The sequence below is a fragment of the Canis aureus genome, chromosome 12 (assembly GCF_053574225.1).
Source record: "Canis aureus isolate CA01 chromosome 12, VMU_Caureus_v.1.0, whole genome shotgun sequence".
NCBI lineage: Eukaryota > Metazoa > Chordata > Mammalia > Carnivora > Canidae > Canis > Canis aureus.
In genome coordinates, this window is record NC_135622.1 from 45,224,478 (window position 1) to 45,242,475 (window position 17,998).

General features: G+C 39.5%; 1 protein-coding gene across 18 annotated transcripts in view; it reads left to right on the forward strand.

The window, feature by feature from the left end:
• Positions 1–17,998, forward strand: part of DTNB (dystrobrevin beta) — a 251,457-nt gene that overhangs the window by 71,604 nt on the left and 161,855 nt on the right. For all 18 annotated transcript variants that reach the window (XM_077843868.1, XM_077843882.1, XM_077843874.1 and 15 more), the window contains exon 7: positions 9,732–9,837. In XM_077843868.1, coding sequence (XP_077699994.1) covers positions 9,732–9,837 — 106 coding nt within the window. The remainder of the gene's footprint in view (positions 1–9,731; positions 9,838–17,998) is intronic.

A 17,998-nucleotide genomic window follows, 5' to 3' on the forward strand; every position in this document is an offset into this window, starting at 1 on the left:
TCTTTTTACATTTAGAGTTAAGAATTCATATTTATCTGAATTCAGACTTTCAAACATATTTTATTATTTGTTTAGAGATTACTCATTGGCTTTGACACCGAACGTGGTGCCTATAATACTGGTGAATTATTTTCACCAAGTTCTGAAATGTTCTTCCCAAATCTGTATGCACTTGGGCTAATTGTTTTTGTAGAAATTTGTCTCTATACATAATTTATTTTTTCTCCGTGTAAATGACAATACCGGCTTTTAGCATATTAAACATAGCTGTGTGCTTCAATTTATTCTAATAAAGTACAGTTTGCATCTTCCCATCCCATATATTCATTTTTATTTTTATTTTTTAAAGATTTTATTTATTCATTCATGAGAGACACAGAGAGAGGCAGAGACAGGGACAGAGGGAGGAGGCCCCCTGTGGGGAGCATGATGTAGGACTCAATCCCAGGACCCTGGGATCACAACTTGAGCCAAAGGCAAACGCTCAATCACTGAGCCACCCAGGTGCCGCCCTCCCTGCCCCCCAACCCAGTATATTTATTATTTATTCATTCATTCATTCATTATTTTATTTATTCATTCATGAGAGACACACAGAGCCAGAGACACAGGCAGAGGGAAAAGTAGGCTCCATACAGGGAGCCCCATGTGGGACTTGATCTCCGGATCAGGATCATGTCTTGAGCCAAAGGCAGACGCTTAACCGCTGAGCCACCCATCTGTCCCATATATTCATTTTTAAATAATCTGAGCTGTCCATAGGTATCTTAGTACAGGATACCCTGCAGGTATTAAAATGCCCAGAAGCAATGTAAGTGAGGATGAGTATGAAAAAGAAACTGCAAATATTTTTCATTTAGAACTCATCTCACTTTTGCTGCTTTAGTAGTACCATTTCATCAAATGATTGCCCCCAAAATACTCTGGGGTAATCATGTATGTGATGTACATGTTGCTTTTCACACAAGATACTTGCTGGAGGTCAGGCTAAAACTTGATCAAGTTTTGGAATGCTATTATTAAGTGTCAGAATAGGGAAGGGAATTTATACAAAGAAGTGTCCGTAAAGAACAACATCTGATCAGTGATTAATTATGTGGGGTGCTAAATCCAAAGTAACCCTTGATCTAATTGTAATGTGACTAATATGACACTTTGGTATTGGAGCAGAAGTTTAAAATATTGAAGAATATACAGAAACTTCCAACTGTTAATCCTAAGAATGCTATCTAGAATTCTCCAGATTACTTTATGCCTTTATCGTGAAGCCTTTGAACTGACTGTTGCTTCTTATATACTTCAGATTCCTATAAAAACTCAGTCTGTGTTTTGATATGTGCCAAATTTGGAAAAGTCAGAGAAGCTTATCTCAATCTAGAGGAAACTTACATTTTCCTTGGTCTGTAAAGATGACAAAAGAAAAAAGACCCTCACAAGAAAAAGAAACTACTGATAGAATGACCCCAAAAAAAGAGACTGGAAAAAGTTTCATGCAGCAAGAGTTAAATCCGATGATTTTTGGGTTCCTTTTTGAAATGGTCTTTTTCCATATGGATTGTTTTACTATGTGTGTGTGTTTTTTAATGCAAATTCACTCTTAGACCCTCAGATGGAGAGAGAACAGTGTCAGCGTAAAGTGGAAATTGCACTGTTGAATCACATGCAGTTTTCCCCAGCTTATTAATATTCTCGGCTGAACAAAGAAGTGATCACAGAATGTACGTCTCTTTTAAGAAAGAAGTGGAAATCTTGCAGAAGTATCTTTCTTTAGTGAAAGAACTGGCTCGTTTGGAGGATTCACGAACTGCTTCACTTTCTACGGTGTTAATGGGGTAAAACTGTAGCTACAGATTCAAGAGATGTGAAGACATCTTCTGTCCCCCTACACCCGTGCTACAAAAATTGATTGATAGGATTAGCTATCCCTTGGATCCAGTATTTAGTTTTGATAAAACTAATCTGTTTGGGGGCACCTGGGTGGCTCTATCAGTTGAGTGTCTGCTCAGGTCATGATGCCGGGGTCCTGGGATTGAGTCCAGCATCAGGCTCCCCACTGGAAGCCTGCTTCTTCCTCTGCCTGTGTCTCTGCCTCTTTCTGTGTGTCTCTCATGAATAAATAAATAAAATCTTAAAACAAAACAAAAAACTAATTTGTCTTGAAAGTAGTATGCCCTTATGAAGAAGTAAAAAAGTGTCTCTGGATTTAAGACCAAAAGGTATCATCTGGTAGTGACTTTGGTTGGCAGTGCCTATGGAGATTTAATTGTACTGATAGTGGTGTTGATATTGTTTTGTTTGTCCTCTGTTTATAAGGCTGCATAGGTTCTTAGGTTTGTGCCAATCCTGTTTTTCTCATATACTTTGTTATTTTTAAGTCCACAGTTTTGCAGTATGTGCAATTTTCCCAATAATGTATGTGTTGAATTACAGGAGAAATGCTTGAATTTTTTTTAATGACATGAAGAAAGTTACATATTTGTTTATTTTAATACAGCTTTAATTCTTTTCTAAAAAACAATTTTTCAAACTAACCCAAAATAAGAGATGTTGGACTTAATGTAGTTTTAAAAACACAACAAAGGGGCACCTCAGTGGCTGAGTTGGTTAAGCATCTGCCTTCGGCTCACGTCATGATCCGGGGTCCTAGGACTGAGCCCCACATTGGGCTCCCTGCTCAGTGGAGAGCCTGCTTCTCCCTCTCCCTCTGCTCCTCCCCACCGCTTGTGCTCTCTCTCTTTCTCAAATAAGTAAAATCTTAAAAAAAAAAAAAACTCAACAAAATTAAAAGCATTTATAAGTTTATTCAGCAGAACACATCTACTGGAATAGCTAAAATTCAGACTACACCAAATGTTGTTGAAGATTTGGAGCAGCAGAACTCTCATACAAACCACTTTGAAAGAGGCTCTGTTGGTTTCCTATAAACCCTTACAAATACCTACCCATGATCTGGCAGTTTGACTCTTGAGTTTTTTTCCCACATGAAATAAAAGCTTATGTCCAAAAAAAGATTTACAAGGATGCCTTTATGAGCGTCAGAAGCATTTGAAATGTTCGTAATAAACCACTGGAGTAAAGTTAATTCAAGAAATAGTATGTCTGGAATTTTCTTCCAATTAATCCAGACTGAAGGAAAAGTAAAGGCATAAATTAAAATTAGTTGTATGTTGAGAATTGTTGAAGCTGGATGACAAGAATATTATATAATTCTATTTTGGTATATTTTAAATTAATAGAAAAATTAATCCTAGCTGTAAATTTGTGATCATGATTATTGTCTGAATAAAGCACAGTATTAACAGCACCTCAAGTCTAACATTTTGGGGAGTAGACCAAATTTATTGATTCTTCAGTGGTTATTTATTTACTTATTTATTGATTGTTAAAATTTTTATTTACTTATTTGAGAGACAGAGCATGTGAGGTGGAGGGAGAAGCAGTGGGAGGGAGTGAGAGGGAGAGAATCTCAAGCAGACTCTGAGGAGAGTGGAGCCTGATTTAGACCTCGAGTCACAACCCTGAGATCATGACCTGAGCTGAAACCAAGAGTTGGATTCCTAATGGACTAAGCCACCCAGGTGCCCCTGATTCTTCAGTGGTCATACACTAACAAACTGACTTTAGAGACTTAAAAAAGTTTTTATAAACAAGCAGTGCATAGCAATATGTTAAATTTCTCTGCATTTTTTCTAAACTTCAGTGTTTGAGTATGAGTTCTGTTTCTCCTTAAAAAGGTGATTGCTATTTGTTGTATTATTTATTTTTTAGGTTTGTATTGACTTTAGTTTGAAGTGTTCAGTCCACCCTGCAGAGGATTTCATTTTTTAATTGTTTTTTAAATGTGTGAATTTTTTTTTTTTTTTTTGAGAGAGGTAGAGGGGCAGAGGGAGAGAGTGAATCTTAATGGGCATGGGGCTCTATCTCACTGACCCTGAGATCATGACCTGAGCCAAAATCAAGAGTCAGATGCTTAACTGACTGAGCCACCCAGGCAACCCTCACCCTGCAGAGGATTTTAAATTTGATGTCTATCTGTATGGAAGACTGAATAAGTAGAGCAGGGGAGAGAAGGATGAAAGAGGGAGATGGGGAAGTAGAGGCATTCTTTCACTCAGTGTGGCAGGATTCTCCTTGATTCACAGGGAGGTAGGAAGTGGGTAGCTATGAGATTACATTATCACCAGTGGATTTTTCAGAATAACAACAGGATTTCTCATGCCTGGAGATGTCTCTGATTCTATTTCGACCAGCGTATCTTTTGCTATATGCCAAAATGACTTTTCTTCCCACTTTATCTTTGAAGTGAGATGTTTTCTGGACGTTCTGACCTAGTTTTCCTGGACATTGAATAAAGTTTGGTAAGAATTGCCTGGCACATGTATATGTGTATTTCATAGGAATTCTAATTAAGCAGATTTTACAGTGTCCAGCAGCGGTCCTTTATTACTGTGATCTAGTTGGGTTATTACCATGTTTCCTTGATTTGAAGACATTCAAATCACACCTTCGCATCTCTGATATAGAGATACTTCATATAGCTAATGGCATGTTACAATTGCAGTTGGCCAGGCAGTAGTTATGATGGGTTGTCTTTTCTTGCACATGTGTGAACTTGGTCATAGCACTTCCTGTTGTTGCTTCAGCTGAATTATGCCTGTGTTTGGTCCTGCATGTGTTGTCATTTCAAATGATATTGGTTTGCACTGACATACCAATAACCCCTGAACTTCTCTCTCTTCAACAGAGGCCCTCATATTTCATATCCCAGCTAAAATAGCCCTTTTTCTTTGATGCCCTGAGTCTTTCAATGTAGGATTAATTGTTCCTCTTCTCATTCCCATGGCATGTTATATCTAGCTCCCTTATACCCTGAAGGGATGCACCTTGATCTTCAACTTTATATCCCTGTGACTAATGATGTTTGGAAAATGAGTGATGCTTACTAGTGATTTGTTAGATTAAATGATTTAAATCAAATATGGCATGAGAGAGTATCTTTGGCTTGCATTCTAACTGAAAGTTTGAATCTCATGGATGTACCTGCAATCTTGTTTTCATTGGCTTTTTATTCCATGATTCTCTCAAATGAAACAATCTTTGCAATGAGGAAAATAGAGTATTTTAGAAATTCTGAAGTCTCCCCATCTTTTAGCTGTATTAAATAAAAACATCTCTAAAAAAATAGCACAGCAACATTATATTGTTGTGTCATTACAAAGTACTTTAATTTCAAAATAAATCTGCGATATGGACAAATCAGTGTCTAATAATAATCAGAAGGCTGACCCATAGCACTGGTCCTATAACCAGTTAATGTATGTTTGCCCTGTTCAGGCAAAATATTTTTAATTCTGCACAAAAGTTTATATAAACATGTTTTTAATCTGGAAGATTTTTTAAAAATGTTTTCAAGTTTGTTAACTATATGTCATACATGGTTTATTGTTTACCAAGTGAGTTAAGGCAATGGATAAGAAATACATGTTGTCCATAAGGAAACAAGAAGTTTTAATGGAAATGATGAGGTTGGAAATTGCACCTGTGATGATCCAATGCTAAACTGATTTACTTGTTTTTTCATGGTATTTTACTGATACTGGGTTTCTCATTTTTAAGAAATGGTCCCTGCCCCCCTGTAAAACAGGGAAAATGTAGTCATGGGTGGAGGGAAGGAGGTGAGAATGGCTCTAGGGTAATAGTATTGAGGCTTAGAATAACAAAGGGCAAGGGAGGTAGGTGACAAAAAGAAAGCTCATTTCCAAGAAAAAAGGTGAGTACACATAGGATAGAAACAGCGTGTTTTATAGAGGAAGGCAGAGATAAATCATGGTGTCTCTGCTCAGTGGATCAGACAGCTGTTAAAATGATTAGAAATGAAGACTTCATAGCAAAACAATTAATATTTAATAAAAAGTTAAGTGAAAAAACATATGTTTTCATCTACCCTATGTACATAATTACATAGATGCATATATACATTTGGAAAGAAATACAGAAAAATGAGAATTGTGAGAATGTACAGTTTTTGCAATTTTATTATAGTTTTTGTTATAAATATTGTGCTATAAAAATAAGGAGAAATGCAAAGGATGTGTTCAACTCAAGAAAAATAAAAATAAAAAAGGAGAAAAAAGAGCCAACCGGTCTTCCACACAGTTATTTACTAAGTCATGGAATTTTTGAGCTAGGAATTCTATCTCAGCTATTCTCAACCTTTTTGGTCTCAGGACCTCTTTACAATAAAAAAAATTTTTTAAAGATTTTATTTATTTATTCATAGAGATGCAGAGAGAGAGAGAGAGAGAGGCAGAGACACAGGCAGAGGGAGAAGCAGGCTCCATGCAGAGAGCCCAACATGGGACTCGATCCAGGGTCTCCAGATCACGCCCTTGGCTGCAGGCGGCGCTAAACCGTTGCGCCACCAGGGCTGCCCTCTTTACAATAAAAATTATTGAGGTCCCCAAAGAGCTTTTGTTTATGTGGGTTATACCTATTGATATTTCTATACTAAAGATTAAATTTGAGAAATTAGAGGTATTTATTGTCACTTTAAAATAACAATGATAGGACGCCTAAGGGGCTCAATCAGTTGGGCGTCCAACACTTGATCTCAGCTCAGTTTTCAATCTCAGGGTCATGAGTTCAAGCTCACAGTGGGCTCCACACCCAGTTGGAGCCTACATGAAAAAAAATAACAATAAATCTGTTACATCTTAAATAATACATTTTTATAAAAAATTAACTACATATTCCAAAACAAAAATATTTAACCAGAGTGCCATGGTAGTACATTTTTTTGCAAATTGCTTTAATATTTGGCTCAATTGAAGACAGCTGGGTTCTCCTATCTGCTTATCCATGGGTTCTGTTGTGATATGTTGTTTTGGTTAAAGTATGGAAAGAAATCTGGCCTCACATAGGGAGGAATTGGAAAAAGGAGGAATGCTTTAGTAGCTTTTTCAGATGATTGTGGATATGCCACTTTGCCTCTGGCACACCCCACTGTACACCTATAAGAGACATATTTTGAAATGGGCAAGTAATGTCTGAGAATTGTTTTAAAAATAGTTCTGGCCTCATGGACTCCTTGAAAATGTTTTAGAGACCTATAGGGCAGCTTCTGACCACACTCTGAGAAGCACTGCTCTACTGAAACCAGAATGTTTTTGTTTTTAAAGATTTTATTTGTTTAATCATGAGAGACAGAGAGAGGCAGAAACATAGGCAGAGGATGGAAGCAGGCTCCTTGCAAGGGAGCCCAATGCAGGACTATATCCCAGGACCCTGGTATTATGCCCTGAGCCAAAGGTAAACACTCAACCACTGAGAGCCACCCAGGTGCCCCTGAAACCAGAATGTTAAGTGACTTTCTCCAAATGGAAGACAAGAGTACTGGACACAGTTATGGTTTTATTTCTCATGCTCTTGGAGGAATTCAAATTACAGTATGACTTTAGGACAACTTTTGTAAACTGACCCTGAGTATTTTTATCAGGCTCTTCTGAGATGTCAAGTATAATTGTCCTTTTTCAACTTGAGTATTAAAAGAGAAACCTAAAAAAAAAAAAAATAAAATAAAATAAAATAAAATAAAAGAGAAACCTCCATGATAGGCAAATCAAAACTTTCTAAGAGAAAGTAGCGTTAGGATTATAGGTAGACTTGTAGAAATGTAATTTTTTAATATTAGGTATAAAAATATAGAAATATTAATTTAAACATACATTTAGTTTTGATTACTACCTCTTACTAGCTAAAAAAAACTTCCCAGCATCTTCTTTCCCAGTAATTTTATGTAGACAATTTTCATTTATTTGTCTTTGTTGCATTTATGCAAATATCCTTATTTAGAGGCATTTTCCATATCTGAACCTCCCTTTAAATGTTCTGTGACTTTCTGGTTTGGTTTTTAATGTTTTGTTCACTCATTCCTCTGAGGTTCCACTGAGGTCTCAGAAACATCAATGACTTGGATGCCTGAGATGGAAAACACTTTGGAAAACTTTATTTAGCCTAATTAAGTGGGTATTTCTCAAACCTCACTACCAGTGCACAGCTTTCTATAAAGAGCCTTTGGATGGTAACTTCCTACTGTTATCAAACAGTAGGAAGCCCTCCATAAGCCCTCTTGCTTGCCCCTGCCCTACCCCTATTCAGTGTTGGCCTCCAATCTCTGTCCTCAGTTGGAGGCTTTCCTTAATTTTTCTTCCTCTTTTTCAAGTTTTTATTACAAAAGTCTCTTTCTTGCCTTGCCATCTACTTTATCTTCCTTTTTCTGTTCCCTAATTACCAATTTTTTTTCTTAAGATTATTGTTAATAAGAATTATCTCCTTATGTACAATGGAATCAAGATTCTCATAGTTACCAAAAAGATACACAAAAACAGAGATCCCTGGGTGGCTCAGTGGTTTAGTGCCACCTTCGATCCAGGGCATGATCCTGGAGACCTGGGATCGAGTCCCACGTCGGGCTCCCTGCATGGAGCCTGCTTCTCCCTCTGCCTGTGTCTCTGCCTCTCTCCTTCTCTCTCTCTGTGTCTCTCGTGAGTAAATAAATTAAATCTTAAAAAAAAAAAAAAGTCTAGCTGGGGAGGTGGTGTTACAGGGGAGTGATAGACGTTGGATGTTTAGAGTCTATTTTCATCCCTATTTTCACTATCTCTGTGACTGGGTCTAATTACTTCACTTTTCTGCACTTTAGTTTTCTTTCTGTAAATGAGAAAGTTGTCAAGTGGTGTTTAACAGTGTTTGCTCCTCACTTTTGTATGGACTCAACGATTACTTATCCAGTGCCTGTTGTGTGCCTGGCACTGTTATGAAATGCTGGCAAGGGACGCCTGGGTGGCTCAGTGATTGAGTGTCTGTGTTTGGCTTGGGGTGTGATCCCAGAGTGCCAGTATCGGGATCAAGTCCCACATCAGGCTCCCTGCATGGAGCCTGCTTCTCCCTCTGCCTATGTCTCTGCCTCTCTCTCTGTGAGTCTCTCATGAATAAATAAAATTGTAAAACAAAACAAAACAAAACAAAACAAAACAAAACAAAAAAACCCAAAACCCCGAAATGCTGGCAATACAGTAAACAACAAATGGAGTAGTTTCTGCTCTCAATGATGTTGTTCTATAACAAGGTGTGGAATGTCTGTCTACCCCACAGGTAAGAGAAATAGTAATTTGAAGGGCAGCTGAGTTCCAGTCCTCGCTTTATGTGATTTAGGTAGGACCTTTACAGGTTATTCATTCATTCATTCATTCATCCCCTAAAGATTTACTTATTTATTTGAGAGAGAGAGAAAGAAAGAGAATCCCAAACAGGCTTCCTGCTGAGTTCGGAGCCTGAAGCAAGGCTCAATCCCACAACTCTGAGAGCATGACCTGAGCTGAAACCAAGAGTCAGATGCTCAACCAGCGGAGCCACCAAGGTGTCCCAAGATCTTTATAAATCATTTAAATGCTTTGTTCCTTCTTTTTCTCATCTGTAAGATGAAGATAGTGATATCTAAACTATTTACCTTATATGGTTAAGACTCAACGTGTGTGGAAATGCATTGAATATAGTGGTAATGTACAATGTGTTGCAATGTCTATAGTAATGTAAAATGTTATTGTACTTTGCTATAGAATTTCACATGGAATTCATTACAGCTTGGTTGAGAAACTTCTAGATTAACTTAATTTTGGAATTCAGAGGTACTTGAAGAATATAAAGTATGTTTGTTTTTCTTCTCTTCACAGAAAAAGATAATGCTAAATATGTTTTTAGACACGATGATGGCCGATCCTCCTCCCCAGTGCCTTGTCTGGCTACCTCTCATGCATAGGCTTGCCCACGTTGAGAATGGTAAGCAGAACTTTTGTCATTCAGTCTCGAGCTATAGGCAATATATGAATTTCCGGAGATTTGACCCATATCTTTGTCTTGCTTGGAATTGAAATGGTAGTTATCTCCAGTAACTTCTTAATTTTTTCTTTTTTTGTTATCGGTTTATCTCCTTGTTTAGCTTGTGTGAGTTTGATAAAGGAAAGGCTGTAGTTTTTATGTAACCTCCTCCTTTCTCTCAAGGCTCTTGGTGTTTCCTATTCTACCAAAGAGAACCAGTAACAGCTGAGAGGTGCTAAAAAGCCAAGCTCTCTTTTTCCCCTTTGTAAGCATGAAATACACCTCCACACTGTCTTCTCTCTCTCATCCATGCCTTTTATTTTTATGTTTTTTTTTCTTTATTTATTTATGATAGTCACACAGAGAGAGAGAGAGAGGCAGAGACACAGGCAGAGGGAGAAGCAGGCTCCATGCACCGGGAGCCCGACGTGGGATTCGATCCCAGGTCTCCAGGATCGCACCCTGGGCCAAAGGCAGGCGCCAAACCGCTGCGCCACCCAGGGATCCCGCCTTTTATTTTTAAACCTCTGAGCCTTTTGCCCCACTGTGGCTTTAGTTCACAGCTACCTTAGATTCAGGATTATTTTCTGAAAGGTGTAGACTCTCTTGACTAAACTAAAACAGTTAAAATTAAAAAAAAAAAAAAAAAGGATTTTATTTATTAGAGAGGGAGGGAGAGAGTACAAGCCAAGATGGGTGAAGGAGGGGCTGGGAGTGTGAGAAGCAGCTCTATCCCCAGACCCTGAGATCCTGACCCGAGGGAAAGGCAGACCAAACACTTGACCCACTGAGCCACCTAGGCACCTCAGCAACTAATTTTTTTAACTGGATTTTGTTTTTGTTTTTTTTTTTTTTTGAGTAGCTTTGACAGTTCTTTAATGTTCTCAATAAATTTTATCAGACACATGACATACAAATATTTTCTCCTAGTCTATGATTCATTTCAAACTTACAACTGTCTTTTGGAGAACAAAGGTTTTCAGGAGTTTTAAAAGATTATTATTGTGGTTAGAAAAAATATACATATAAGATCTACCCTTCTAAGTACACACTATATTATTACTAACTACATGCACATTGCTGTACAATAGATCTGTAAAACTTTTTCATCTGGCAAGACTTAAACTCTATACCCATTGAACAGAAGCCCTCTCCCCACCCCGCCACCATTTTACCAACCCCACAGCCGCTGGCCACTCCTCTTCTACTCTCTGCTTCTGTGAGTTTGACTACTTTAAATACTTGCTATAAGTGGAATTATGGGCTCTCTGAGACTAGCTTAATTCACTTAGAAATAATGTCTTCAAGTTTCATACATGGTGTAGCATGTGACAGTATTTCTTTCCTTTTGAGGGTGAATGACATCCCACTGATGTGTGCATACCATGTGCTCCTATTCTAACCATTTGTGGACACGCAGATGGTTTCTACCTCTTGCCTCTTGTGAATCGTGCTGCAGTGAATAAGGGAGTGCAAATAACTCTTTGAATATCTGCCTTCAGTTATTTTGGATAAATACTCAGAAGTTACTGGATTAGAGAGTAGTCCTATTTTTAATTTTGGGGGGAAACTCCATCCTATTTTCCATAACAGCTCACCATATTATATCCCACCTACAGTGCATAAGGGTTCTAGTTTCTCCACACCCTCACCAACATTTAGTATTCTGTTTGTTTGATAATGGCCATCCCTAACAACTGTGAGGTAATATCTCATAGTTTTGATTTAAAGTTCCTGGATAATTAGTGATGCTGGGTGTTTTTTTTTTTTCACATATCTATTGGCTACTTGCATATCTTCTTTGCAGAAATGTCCCTTCAAGTCTGCCTATCTTTTAATTAAATTATTTTTTTCCTTTTTCTTTTTCTTTTCTTTCTTTTCTTTTCTTTTTTTTTGTTGTTGTTGTTGGTTTTGGTTTTGGTTTTGTTTTTTTTTGTTTTTTTTTTATTTTTTTTTATTTTTTTTTTATTTTTTATTGGTGTTCAATTTACTAACATACAGAATAACACCCAGTGCCCGTCACCCATTCACTCCCACCCCCCGCCCTCCTCCCCTTCTACCACCCCTAGTTCGTTTCCCAGAGTTAGCAGTCTTTACGTTCTGTCTCCCTTTCTGATATTTCCCACACATTTCTTCTCCCTTCCCTTATTTTCCCTTTCACTATTATTTATATTCCCCAAATGAATGAGAACATATAATGTTTGTCCTTCTCCGACTGACTTACTTCACTCAGCATAATACCCTCCACTTCCATCCACGTTGAAGCAAATGGTGGGTATTTGTCATTTCTAATAGCTGAGTAATATTCCATTGTATACATAAACCACATCTTCTTTATCCATTCATCTTTCGTTGGACACCGAGGCTCCTTTCACAGTTTGGCTATCGTGGCCATTGCTGCTATAAACATCGGGGTGCAGGTGTCCCGGCGTTTCATTGCATTTGTGTCTTTGGGGTAAATCCCCAACAGTGCAATTGCTGGGTTGTAGGGCAGGTATATTTTTAACTGTTTGAGGAACCTCCACACAGTTTTCCAGAGTGGCTGCACCAGTTCACATTCCCACCAACAGTGTAAGAGGGTTCCCTTTTCTCCGCATCCTCTCCAACATTTGTTGTTTCCTGCCTTGTTAATTTGCCCCATTCTCACTGGTGTGAGGTGGTATCTCATTGTAGTTTTGATTTGTATTTCCCTGATGGCAAGCGATGCAGAGCATTTTCTCATATGCATGTTGGCCATGTCTATGTCTTCCTCTGTGAGATTTCTGTTCATGTCTTTTGCCCATTTCATGATTGGATTGTTTGTTTCTTTGGTGTTGAGTTTAATAAGTTCTTTATAGATCTTGGAAACTAGCCCTTTATCTGATATGTCATTTGCAAATATCTTCTCCCATTCTGTAGGTTGTCTTTTAGTTTTGTTGACTGTATCCTTTGCTGTGCAAAAGCTTCTTATCTTGATGAAGTCCCAATAGTTCATTTTTGCTTTTGTTTCTTTTGCCTTCGTGGATGTATCTTGCAAGAAGTTACTATGGCCGACTTCAAAAAGGGTGTTGCCTGTGTTCTTCTCTAGGATTTTGATGGAATCTTGTCTCACATTTAGATCTTTCATCCATTTTGAGTTTATCTTTGTGTATGGTGAAAGAGAGTGGTCTAGTTTCATTCTTCTGCATGTGGATGTCCAATTTTCCCAGCACCATTTATTGAAGAGACTGTCTTTCTTCCAATGGATAGTCTTTCCTCCTTTATCGAATATTAGTTGCCCATAAAGTTCAGGGTCCACTTCTGGATTCTCTATTCTGTTCCACTGATCTATGTGTCTGTTTTTGTGCCAGTACCACACTGTCTTGATGACCACAGCTTTGTAGTACAACCTGAAATCTGGCATTGTGATGCCCCCAGATATGGTTTTCTTTTTTAAAATTCCCCTGGCTATTCGGGGTCTTTTCTGATTCCACACAAATCTTAAAATAATTTGTTCTAACTCTCTGAAGAAAGTCCATGGTATTTTGATAGGGATTGCATTAAACGTGTATATTGCCCTGGGTAACATTGACATTTTCACAATATTAATTCTGCCAATCCATGAGCATGGAATATTTTTCCATCTCTTTGTGTCTTCCTCAATTTCTTTCAGAAGTGTTCTATAGTTTTGAGGGTATAGATCCTTTACATCTTTGGTGAGGTTTATTCCTAGGTATCTTATGCTTTTGGGTGTAATTGTAAATGGGATTGACTCCTTAATTTCTCTTTCTTCAGTCTCATTGTTAGTGTATAGAAATGCCACTGACTTCTGGGCATTGATTTTGTATCCTGCCACGCTACCGAATTGCTGTATGAGTTCTAGCAATCTTGGGGTGGAGACTTTTGGGTTTTCTATGTAGAGTATCATGTCATCGGCGAAGAGGGAGAGTTTGACTTCTTCTTTGCCAATTTGAATGCCTTTAATGTCTTTTTGTTGTCTGATTGCTGAGGCTAGGACTTCCAGTACTATGTTGAATAGCAGTGGTGAGAGTGGACATCCCTGTCTTGTTCCTGATCTTAGGGGAAAGGCTCCCAGTGCTTCCCCATTGAGAATGATATTTGCTGTGGGCTTTTCATAGATGGCTTTTAAGATGTCGAGGAATGTTCCCTCTATCCCTACACTCTGAAGAGTTTTGATCAGGAATGGATGCTGTATTTTGTCAAATGCTTTCTCTGCATCCAATGAGAGGATCATATGGTTCTTGGTTTTTCTCTTGCTGATATGATGAATCACATTGATTGTTTTACGGGTGTTGAACCAGCCTTGTGTCCCAGGGATAAATCCTACTTGGTCATGGTGAATAATTTTCTTAATGTACTGTTGGATCCTATTGGCCAGTATCTTGTTGAGAATTTTTGCATCCATGTTCATCAGGGATATTGGTCTGTAATTCTCCTTTTTGGCGGGGTCTTTGTCTGGCTTTGGAATTAAGGTGATGCTGGCTTCATAGAACGAATTTGGAAGTACTCCATCTCTTTCTATCTTTCCAAACAGCTTTAGGAGAATAGGTATGATTTCTTCTTTAAACGTTTGATAAAATTCTCCTGGGAAGCCATCTGGCCCTGGACTCTTGTGTCTTGGGAGGTTTTTGATGACTGCTTCAATTTCCTCCCTGGTTATTGGCCTGTTCAGGTTTTCTATTTCTTCCTGTTCCAGTTTTGGTAGTTTGTGGCTTTCCAGGAATGCGTCCATTTCTTCTAGATTGCCTAATTTATTGGCGTATAGCTGTTCATAATATGTTTTTAAAATCGTTTGTATTTCCTTGGTGTTGGTAGTGATCTCTCCTTTCTCATTCATGATTTTATTAATTTGAGTCTCCTCTCTCTTCTTTTTAATAAGGCTGGCTAATGGTTTATCTATCTTATTAATTCTTTCAAAGAACCAACTCCTGGTTCTGTTGATCTGTTCCACAGTTCTTCTGGTCTCGATTTCGTTGAGTTCTGCTCGAATCTTTATTAACTCCCTTCTTCTCTTGGGTGTAGGATCTATTTGCTGTTTTTTCTCTAGCTCCTTTATGTGTAAGGTTAGCTTTTGTATTTGAGTTCTTTCCAGTTTTTGAATGGATGCTTGTATTGCGATGTATTTCCCCCTTAGGACTGCTTTTGCTGCATCCCAAAGATTTTGAACGGTTGTATCTTCATTCTCATTAGTTTCCATGAATCTTTTTAATTCTTCCTTAATTTCCTGGTTGACCCTTTTATCTTTTAGCAGGATGGTCCTTAACCTCCATGTGTTTGAGGTCCTTCCAAACTTCTTGTTGTGATTTAGTTCTAATTTCAAGGCATTATGGTCCGAGAATATGCAGGGGACAATCCCAATCTTTTGGTATCGGTTCAGACCCGATTTGTGACCCAATATGTGGTCTATTCTGGAGAAAGTTCCATGTGCGCTTGAGAAGAATGTGTATTCAGTTGAGTTTGGATGTAAAGTTCTGTAGATATCTGTGAAATCCATCTGGTCCAGTGTATCATTTAAAGCTCTCGTTTCTTTGGAGATGTTTTGCTTAGAAGACCTATCGAGTATAGAAAGAGCTAGATTGAAGTCACCAAGTATAAGTGTATTATTATCTAAGTATTTCTTCACTTTGGTTAATAATTGATTTATATATTTGGCAGCTCCCACATTCGGAGCATATATATTGAGGATTGTTAAGTCCTCTTGTTGAATAGATCCTTTAAGTATGAGATAGTGTCCCTCTTCATCTCTCACTACAGTCTTTGGGGTAAATTTTAGTTTATCTGATATAAGGATGGCTACCCCTGCTTTCTTTTGAGGACCATTCGAATGGTAAATGGTTCTCCAACCTTTTATTTTCAGGCTGTAGGTGTCCTTCTGTCTAAAATGAGTCTCTTGTAGACAGCAAATAGATGGGTCCTGCTTTTTTATCCAGTCTGAAACCCTGCGCCTTTTGATGGGGTCATTAAGCCCGTTCACATTCAGAGTTACTATTGAGAGATATGAGTTTAGTGTCATCATGATATCTATTCAGTCTTTGTTTTTGTGGACTGTTCCACTGAACTTCTTTTTAAAGGGGAATTTTAAGAGGCCCCCTTAAAATTTCTTGCAGAGCTGGTTTGGAGGTCACATATTCTTTTAGTTGCTGCCTGTCTTGGAAGCTCTTTATCTCTCCTTCCATTTTGAATGAGAGCCTTGCTGGATACAGTATTCTTGGTTGCATGTTCTTCTCATTTAGGACCCTGAATATATCCTGCCAGCCCTTTCTGGCCTGCCAGGTCTCTGTGGAGAGGTCTGCTGTTACCCTAATACTCCTCCCCATAAAAGTCAGGGATTTCTTGTCTCTTGCTGCTTTAAGGATCTTCTCCTTATCTTTGGAATTTGCAAGCTTCACAATTAAATGTCGAGGTGTTGAACGGTTTTTATTGATTTTAGGGGGGGATCTCTCTATTTCCTGGATCTGAATGCCTGTTTCCCTTCCCAGATTAGGAAAGTTTTCAGCTAGAATTTGTTCAAATACATATTCTGGCCCCCTGTCCCTTTCGGCGCCCTCGGGAACCCCAATTAAACGTAGGTTTTTCTTCCTCAGGCTGTCGTTTATTTCCCTTAATCTATCTTCATGGTCTTTTAATTGTTTGTCTCTTTTTTCCTCAGTTTCCCTCTTTGTTATCAACTTGTCTTCTAGGTCACTCACTCGTTCTTCCACCTCGTTAACCCTCGTCGTTAGGACTTCTAGTTTGGATTGCATCTCATTCAATTGATTTTTAATTTCTGCCTGATTAGCTCTAAATTCTGCAGTCATGAAGTCTCTTGAGTCCTTTATACTTTTTTCTAGAGCCACCAGTAGCTGTATAATAGTGCTTCTGAATTGGCTTTCTGACATTGAATTGTAATCCAGATTTTGTAACTCTGTGGGAGAGAGGACTGTTTCTGATTCTTTCTTTTGAGGTGAGGTTTTCCTTCTAGTCATTTTGCTCAGTGCAGAGTGGCCAAAAGCAAGTTGTATTGGGAAAAAGAGAGGAGAGAAAGAAGGAAAGAAAAGAGAAAGAGAAAAAAAAAGGGAAGAAAAAGAAAAAAAAAAAACGAAAAAAAAAAAAAAAGAAGAAGAAAAAGAGAAAGAAAAAGAAAGGAGAAAAAAAGGGGGTGGGGGAAGGAAACAAATCAAAAAGCAAAACAAAACAAAAACAAAAACAACAAAAACAAACAAACAAAAAAAGAACCACCGGGGAGTATCTTCTGATTCTGTGTTCTTTAAGTCCCTTGGCTTCTCCTGGAAGTTGTCAGTCTAGCTGGTCTTCTGGGGGAGGGGCCTGTTGTGCTGATTTTCAGGTGTTAGCAGTTGGGGGAGCTGCTGTGCCCCTGCCTGGTGCAGGGCTCAGTGGGGGTTGTTTACCCCGTGAGGCCACAGGAGGAACAGCCCCAGTGGCGGGGCAGCTCTGGAAACCTGGATTCAGCTCCGGCAGGAACTCCGTCTGCAGGGCCTGGGGGCTCCGGGCGGGGCCGCTGATCTGCTCAGCTGGGGCAGGGGCGTCCTCGGTGTCCTGGGCCCTCCCGGCCTCTGCCTGTCCCGGGGGAGGCCGGATCCTGGGCTGTGTCCCGGCGCCCTGTGCTCCGGAGCCTGCGCTGGTGGATTCGCGCTCCCGGGCCGCGCAGCCCCCTCCGCGGAGCCGCCGCCCGAGCCCCTCCGAGCTGCTCCTGGAACCGCGCAGGCCCCTCTGCACGGAGCCTCTTCCTCTGCCCGAGCCCCCCGAGCTGCTCCGGGTCCCGCCGTGCGCGCTGCAGCCCTTAGGGAGCTCGGCGCACTCTCCTGGGCGCGCAGTTGCTCTGTTACTGTCCCAGGGAGCCCGAGGGCCTCCTCGCCCTCCTGGGTCCTGCTCCACCTCCCCGCGAGCCCCTTTCCCCCCGGAAGGTCGGTGCAGCTCCTGCTCCTCCGGGACGGGGCTCTCCTGTCCTGGGGACACTCGCCCCGGCCTCAGCCCGGCTCCTCGCGGGCCCCTCCCCCTTGGAGGCCTTTGTTTCTTTATTTCCTTTTCCCCGTCTTCCTACCTTGATAGAAGCGCGAACTCTTCTCACTGTTGCATTCCAGCTGTTCTCTCTTTAAATCTCAGGCTGAATTCATAGATTTTCAGGATAATTTGAAGGTTTTCT